Source organism: Cebus imitator, unplaced genomic scaffold (genome assembly GCF_001604975.1).
Source record: "Cebus imitator isolate Cc_AM_T3 unplaced genomic scaffold, Cebus_imitator-1.0 Scaffold445, whole genome shotgun sequence".
NCBI classification, from domain to species: domain Eukaryota; kingdom Metazoa; phylum Chordata; class Mammalia; order Primates; family Cebidae; genus Cebus; species Cebus imitator.
The window spans coordinates 1,264,586-1,273,197 of record NW_016107760.1 but is presented as its reverse complement, the minus strand read 5'-3'; the positions used below and the strand labels follow the sequence as shown (position 1 = coordinate 1,273,197).

General features: G+C 36.7%; 1 protein-coding gene across 1 annotated transcript in view; it reads left to right on the top strand.

Moving 5' to 3' along the window:
* DOCK11 (dedicator of cytokinesis 11) overlaps positions 1-5,946 on the top strand; it is a 191,091-nt gene extending 185,145 nt beyond the window's left edge. The window contains 5 exon segments of the mRNA XM_017511236.2: positions 282-492; positions 858-1,048; positions 1,478-1,578; positions 2,877-3,015; positions 5,483-5,946. Coding sequence (XP_017366725.1) covers positions 282-492; positions 858-1,048; positions 1,478-1,578; positions 2,877-3,015; positions 5,483-5,602 — 762 coding nt within the window. The 3' untranslated portion in view covers positions 5,603-5,946.
* Positions 5,947-8,612: the final 2,666 nt, after the last annotated feature.

The following is an 8,612-nucleotide window of genomic DNA, read 5'->3' as shown; positions in this document are numbered from 1 at the left end:
ACCATGTTGACCAGGATGGTCTCGATCTCTTGACCTCGTGATCCACCCGCCTCGGCCTCCCAAAGTGCTGGGATTACAGGCTTGAGCCACCGCGCCCGGCCTTGTAACTTCTTTATAATCAGAAGTGAGTTTTAAAAAGAAGAATGAAGACCTCCTTGATTGGAAAAATAATTATAATGGCAATGTTCCTCACTTGGTCTCTAAGAAGTTAGTAGGTTACCTATATCTCCTTTTCCCTTCCATTGAATTAAAAGAAAAAAAAGATCTTTCTTATTTTATAGGTAAATGCCAAAGAGCTTGATCCAAAATATGCTCATATACAAGTTACTTATGTGAAGCCTTACATTGATGACAAAGAACTCACAGAAAGAAAGACTGAGTTTGAAAGAAATCATAATATCAGCAGATTTGTTTTTGAGGCTCCTTACACTTTATCAGGAAAAAAACAGGGCTGTATAGAAGAACAGTGCAAACGCCGTACAATCTTGACAAGTAAGTACAACCCTGCATGTTAACTTCTTATTTGTCTTGGTCTTTTTCAGTATACACAAGTAGCAGCTGGCCAGCTGGAACATATAACTGAAATTTTAATCATTCTTTGTTCTGCTGTTCAGTTACAAGTTTGCACAAGCACGACCATGTGATAAACCATCATTTTCCCGTATGTCATCCATGATTGCCCAGAGGTGTCTCATAAAGAGAAGTTCTCTGTCAATCCTGAAGTACTATATGGGACCCTAAGTCATCTTCTAGATAAAGCGTGGGGAGAGTTAAGCACAATAGAGTTTTTTCTTTAATTTGGCTGTTTGAACAAATGATTTTTTAAAGACAGTAAATCAATCTTAACATTTTAATAGCTTCAAACTCATTTCCCTATGTGAAGAAGAGGATTCCTATTACTTGTGAACAGCAGATTAATTTAAAACCAATTGACGTTGCCACCGATGAAATAAAAGATAAAACTGCAGAGCTGCAAAAGCTTTGCTCCTCTGCTGACGTGGACATGATTCAGCTCCAACTTAAATTGCAGGGCTGTGTTTCTGTGCAGGTATGTTGGTTGCCCAGAATGTATTAAATGTTTCTTCATGTTTCTTTTGCTTTTATAAGGGCACAGAGCAAGCATTAATTGTAATTGTGTGTTGCGCACATACTGAGGGCAAAAACCTGTGCCTTATTTTTTGTTCACTTAATGAAGGTATTACATTGAACTTTTGTAAGTTTTGTGTTATGTCAGAGGACTTTAACATAAGTCTGATGACTGTAGTAAAGCCCTGTATGTACATATCAGAAATCACTAACTTACTGGAATATCATCTTTGTAGATTATTTTCTTTAGTTAATGGTTTTTTTTTGAAATAAACTTGTAATAAGCATATATTTCTCAGATATGGATTTCTTGTATATTTTGAGTTTTTAATAAAAAGGAGAAATGCCAAAACTTCTTTAACACTCTCATTTTTCTTCTTTTGTAATGTAGGTCAATGCTGGTCCATTAGCGTATGCAAGGGCTTTCTTAAATGACAGCCAAGCTAGCAAGTATCCACCTAAGAAAGTGAGTGAGTTGAAAGACATGTTTAGGTAAGTGTTCTATAGTTTTCAGATTAGACCCGTATTCTTTTTCTCTATTTTCTTCTTTGAAAAAACAACAAAATATGTGCCAAATAATACCTCTCCAAAAAGGGGCATTCTCTGTGGTCTTTTATAATATCTAAGTGACCTCCTAATGGCACTTTGAGGAATGAGAAAATGTGTCATCTGTTTCATCCTGCAGGACATTAACAATACCCTAGTGACCCAAGAGATTAAATATGCCAGTTTACTATATATTGCTTTGGATATTTTAAGTGACGCAAACACAAGCTTATGTTCCTTATGTGCTTTCCTTCTTCACCCAATTGACCTCCTGTTACAGCATTTCAGACCATTTGGGGTAGGAATAAAAGTGAGGCAGGAAAGATTGCATAGGCTCACTCCAATCCCCTGTCCTTACTTACACTTGGACTCTGCCAATCTAGGGCATGCAATATCTTGTCTTCAGTGAGCAGCTCTGAAAGCTAAGCCATGTATAAATGCTCTTCTATTACAGAAATATCTTTAATATAGAAAAGTTTTCATTCAGAAGAAGAGAAACAGTTGAGTAATATGGACTAGGGAGAAAGATGATAACCAATCCATTCATTTGCTCTCAACTTACTTTGTTTACTTTTCCTGTCTGTGTTTTATCAGCTGTTCCAGGATGCAGAGTAACCAGTAGTAATATATTCACCAGTATTTATCAGGCATTAGCTTGATACATGCAAAAGACTATTAGTTGCTATGACAAGGATATAAAACAAATGGACAATAAGGTACTTTGTCCTCTAAGACCTACAGTCTGATTGTGGACATTAAACATAAACACATGAAATAATGGAAAAAAACTTTTATGATAGGTCATCAACTCTCTGTTCTCCTTCTTATCATCCCGGGGAAGATCCTTCATACCTGTAGCATGCAGCACTGTACTAGCCACATAGTAAGCTCAAAATAAATTCTTTTTAAATGAATGACTCATTATCTACAGGTGCAAATTAATGTCAGCACAACCTGAGCTGATAGAATGCCAAGTAAATGATTGAGCAAGTAGGCTTTCCAGAGAGTATGTGTCTGGAGCCAGGTCTTAAAGGAGATAAGAAACGAAATCACAGGGCAAATGTGGAAGGGAAAGAAGGCATTTCAAACTTAGGAAGAGACATTAACAAATGCACAGTGAGAAAATATAAGATTCTGATCTTCCTTCTAGGCAAGCCATGGCTAAACTGAGTTATCAAATGGATTGTCAGTGAGACTTCCTAAGAATAAATACAAAAACCTTTATCTTTGATATTCATCCATAGGAAATTCATACAAGCATGCAGCATTGCACTTGAACTAAATGAGCGGCTCATTAAAGAAGATCAAGTTGAATACCATGAAGGGCTAAAGTCAAATTTCAGAGAGATGGTAAAAGAATTATCGGACATTATCCATGAGCAGGCAAGTATTAGGGTGACTGAAAATGAAAACATGATTTGTGGGTCCCGAAATTGTTGCTTAGCAAAATGTATTGGTTCAAAATGCATAACCTTAAAGTTATTACGTCTATATTTTAAATTTTTTTCATATTATCTTTAATCATTTAAGTGATAGAATACAAATCAAATTTGCAACAATTACCTAAAAAGTGGTTAGTGATGTAACTATCAGTAAGAAATCATTCTGTTCTTTGCGCTCCAATGTCATTAGAAGCAAGAGGGTGAACTGTTCTGAGGTATACCGTTATCAAATAGATAATATACTTTGTTTTTAGAAACTATTCAGTTGATTAGTTTCTATTCCTCGTAATGCATAGAAAAAGCAGCAGAAATTCCTCCTTCACAAAAGATATAAAACCATTGCACATGCTGTTTTAAACGAGTATCTACTATATTACAGTTATTTCATTTGCATGCAGCTGCATGACCTAGTGTTGAACTCTGAATTATTCAAATTGAAAACAAATGATTCAATTTACTGTTATTACTGTGATCAAGATATTCTGACTGGTCATTTTATAAAATTTTGTTTTCCTTTCAAAGCATGGATTTTTCAAATCTGTCGTATTTCCCACTTGTCTGTATCAGTTATTCCCAAAAAGGATAGCTTATTTCTCTTCATTATAGAGACCAATATTTTAGACTCTTAATATTATATGTTGATAGCTAACCAAGAAAACTCTTAGCTTGTATTGGCTTATCTTTATGCAAGCCATCCTGTCATTAGGAACCATATTTGGGTGTGCCTCACTTTTGGCAAATGTTGACTTTACAGTGAACTGAGTTTCATATAAAAGAGAGCCACCTTGTAGTCATATACTTTGAGGCATATGTTAATACTGAAAAATAAGACAAAGTGTTAATGTGTACTGAAATTTGAGATATTCTCTTGAGCTCCATAAATGATTACTTGATAAAAAGACATGGGTGGATATTCCTTGTCCCTTTTCAGTGTAGTCTGTTACAGAATACCAGAATATATAGTCCTTTCAAAAACTTCTTCAAGCTTTTGATTTTTTTTTTTTTTTTTAAAATGGAGTCTCACTCTGTCACCCAGGCTGGAGTGCCGTGGTGCAATCTCAGCTCACTGCAATCTCCACCTCCCAGGTTCAAGTGATTCTCCTGCCTCAGCATCCTGAGTAGCTGGGACTACAGGCACATGCCACCACGCCCAACTAATTTTTTGTTTTAAAAGTACTAAAAGTAGAGACAGGGTTTCACCATGTTAGCCAGGATGGTCTCGATCTCCTAACCTCGTGATCCTTCCGCCTCAACCTCCCAAAGTGCTGGGATTACAGGCATGAGCCACCATGCCTGGCTGCTTTTGATTTTTAAAAGCATTTATATTATCATAAATCTATTAATTGCAGGTTTCTTAGAGTTGGGGGTGGTCATTGTAGCATCTGTTTGGTATGTTTCATAATTTCTTAGCAATAAGTACCCTCCTGGCCTGTCACATCTGACAGGCATAATCAGTTATTCGTCTCTTAACATTCTAGTACGCTTTCAGATTAGTGTCATGAGTTAATATTTTTGTAAGAGGAAATTTCTCTATTATAAATTTCATTTAAACCTTATGATTTATAGCAACACAAATGATATGTCTCAGTACTGCCACTATAAATCAATCTGTGGGCTTAATACTGAAGTTTCACAACTAACTTGAGAACCAACTATTGAAAGCTTGAGATCTAAGTTAGGACTTTATGGTAAAGAGATTGGATATAATGTATATACTCTGTTTTTTTCCTCCATCTACTTTAAGCACAAGACTTACGTTGCTTTTTCTTTGGATTACACAAAATGGATTATTTTTAAAATATTTAAACTAATATGAATGTCTATGTTTATATACTTATTGGAATATAATTATATTTTATATTTATGAAGTTCTTCCTTTCCAAGAAAAATCTTCTGCGTCAATTAACTTATACAATTATAGTGTGTCTTTAGAAATATGCACTTAAGACTTTTATCTTCATTTAGTATTATTTTCAAGTCTCCAGAGAAGGAGCATGGGTATCTACATGTTTCAGAAGTCCAATAGCTGATTCCGAGAACCACTGTGTTAGAAGATGATTCATAAACTCATATCAGAGTCTACTGTTAGAGCTCTTGTTATGACCATCTGTTAAAAAATATTTTAAAGATGCGTTACTTCTTGCTTTTTATTGAATTTTGCATTTTACAATCTTTATCTTAATGAGTAACTAGATCTTTTCTGCTTTTTTTGATATGCTGCCTTTGTAATACAGCTTTGAAGACTTAAGTCGGTAATGTTATTCTTTGCTCTCTCTGCTTTCTGTCTTTTTAAATAGCTAAGTGTCAGTGATAAATTGAAATACGCCTGTAATTTCATATACACATTCTTTTTTTTTGGCAGTGGCTATTTTGCCTCATGATAACCATGCTGATTTCTTTTGTTTTAGATATTACAAGAAGATACAATGCATTCTCCCTGGATGAGCAACACATTACATGTATTTTGTGCAATTAGTGGTACATCGAGTGACCGAGGTTATGGTTCCCCAAGATACACTGAAGTGTGAGGAAATGCAGATGTACATGACAATGAGACTGACTTTTCTCAGGAATATTTGGAGCTGTGCAAATGTTAAAATTTAAAGATTTGACATACATGGAGTGTTTCTTCTTGACACCAAAATTTTCATGCATTCCAACAGGGTGCTTACATATTTGTAAATATTTAAGCAACTTGAAAGTGCCTGGAAAATTGCACCACTGTGCTTGGTTTGTACTTTTTTAGATAAATCTATATGCTGAAAAGTAGAGCTCAAAAACAGTAGTTCAATTTGCTTAATTATTGCTTAAAATAATGGTACTATGTAAAATTGTATAATGAAATACAATAAAAGGTAAAACTTATTTGTAATTAGAAGTGAAAGAAATAATACTTTGAACTTGGCATTTTTCTTGACAAGAAGCTCAATTCATTATCATACTAATCCTTGGTATGAGGAGAAGAAAACTGGTAATATTTCCATAATACACAGATATTTATCCATCTATCAAATGGGGATATCATTTGAATCTTTGCCAACCAGTAGTCAAGGATGGGCTAAAGGAACCAACAGAAAAATTTCAAAAGGAAAGGATATACTTATAAATAGGCTATGCCTGTAATCCCAGCACTTTGGGAGGCCAAGGCGGGCAGATCACGAGGTCAGGAGCTCGAGACCAGTCTGACCAACATGGTGAAACCCCATCTCTACTAAAAATACAAAAATTAGTTGGGCATGGTGGCATGCGCCTGTAATCCCAGCTACTCAGGAGGCTGAGGCAGGAGAATCGTTTGAATCCAGGAGGCGGAGGTTGCAGTGAGCTGAGATTGTGCCATTGCACTCCAGCCTGGGCAACAGAGCAAGACTCCCTCTCAAAAAAAAAAAAGTGTGTGTGTGTGTGTGTGTGTGTGTGTGTGTGTGTGTGTATCAAGCTTACTATTCCTTGCAGTTTTGATCTGACGATGCTAGGTAATCTACTAGGTTTCCCTTCTATATACAAGTTATCCAAGGGATTTATATAGGGCAAGCAGCATTTGTTGCCAAAACTTCATCTGGAGTCATCCACAAAGCTAAACAAAACATTTCTGAGATTGCAGTCAGTACATCCCACAGAACTTCAAAGCTTTGATAGCATTCTGAGGTAGGAGTTATGTAATGATTATTTTCTTCAATTATAAGATTAATAAACATTTTAATTAGAACTTGATGGTTGCAGCATGTCTTGGGTCAAGGTATATAACCACCACAGATTTGGCAACTGCTAGCTTGGGATTATATTTCTATCTATGAAGAAATCTCAGATTGCCTAAATAATTCAGGAGAAACCAAGATGTGAATGACATTTTTAGCTTGATGTATCCATATCATTTTGGCTGCCTTCTATGGGAACTTCAAGTTCTAGACTTTTTTTTTCCCCTTGAGTTGGAGCCTCGCTGTGATGCCCAGGCTGGAGTGCAGTGGTGCAATCTTGACTCACTGCAACCTCCACTTCCTGAGTTCAAGCGATTCTCCTGCCTCAGCCTCCCAAGTAGCTGGGACTACAGGGGTGCACCACCACACCTGGCTAATTTTTGTATTTTTAGTAGAGACAGGGTTTCACCATATTGGCCAGGCTGGTGTCGAAATTTTGACCTCAAGTGATCTGCCTGCCTTGGCCTCCCAAAGTGTTGGGATTACATGCGTGAGCCACCATGCCTGGCCTACACTTATTTTCCTTATGTGGTTTAGCCAGTTTTACAGATGAAAAAACAGTCACCAAATATCACTGGATTACACAGAGCCTTGGCTTTTTGAGCACTTTGTGATCATGTAAATCCTAGGGATTATGCTCCTGGCCTGGCCATTTTTCTTTTTACTTTTTTTGGCCTGGCCATTTTTCTTTTTACTTTTTTGGGGGGCCATTTTTCTTTATATGTCATTTTTAAGCTTTCAGAGGAACATGAACTTATTTATTAAAAGTTAGTTTGGGATTTTAATAGGGGACTCACAAATGTTTCTAAGGCAGTTTATAATTCCTTAATATCTTGGAGTAACCTACAGAGTTAATTTCACCTTTAAAGTGATTATGTTTGGTATGTATGTGTGAGGAATGGTCATCTCTAGTAAATGATGCAATCTGAGAGTGAGGCAACTTGGGGAGACTCCAGTGCTCTTCTGTCTGTAACTAGTCCCTGTCATGGCCCTAGCACAGCAATATGCACTGTGGGCAGATTTTTTAATGTAATAAATGGCCCCTATTCCCAAGGAGCTTGCAGTCTAGTTGAGGAAGCAAGACACACAAAATTAAATAGTATAGAATTAGCCATGTATGACAGGAAAAGTCATATATTGCCAAATGAATGACACCATTTATAACTAAAATCACATTCAAAGAAGGAGAGATCACTGTGAATTGTAAACGTTCAGGGAGAATTTAGTGAAGAAAAGTTAAGCTTTGAACAGGCTTCCAAAGATGGAGTAGGGTATTCTAGGCAGGAGAAACATCATAAGCAAAGGTGCAAAAATAATTTGTGGAGGTTCAGGGGATGATAAAGAAAACAGTTTTGTCCAAGAGGTGGTAGATGATAAATCTAGAAAATACAGGCTGGGCTCAGGGGATCATGCGTGTAATCCCAGCACTTTGGGAGGCTGAGGCAGGCGGATCGCTTGAGCCCAGGAGTTCAAGACTAGCTTAGCCAACATGGCAAAACACTGTCTCTATTAAAAATACTAAAAAAATTAGCCAGGCATGGTGGCACACATCTGTAATCCCAGCTACTCAGGAGGCTGAGTCTCAAGAATCACTTGATCCCAGGAGGTGGAGTTTGCAATGAGCCAAGATCGCACCACTGCACTCCAGCCTGGGTGGCAGAACGAGATTATGTCTGAAAAAAAAAAAAAAAAAAATGTTTGGACCGAGATTTTGGAAGGCCTTAAATACCAGGCTAATGGTATTTGGAGTTTACTCAGTAGGCATGGGAGAGCTAGCCAAGGTTTTTTAATGGAGAGATTACTTAATTAAATGTTATTTTTCAGAAATGTAATCTTTTATCTTGCT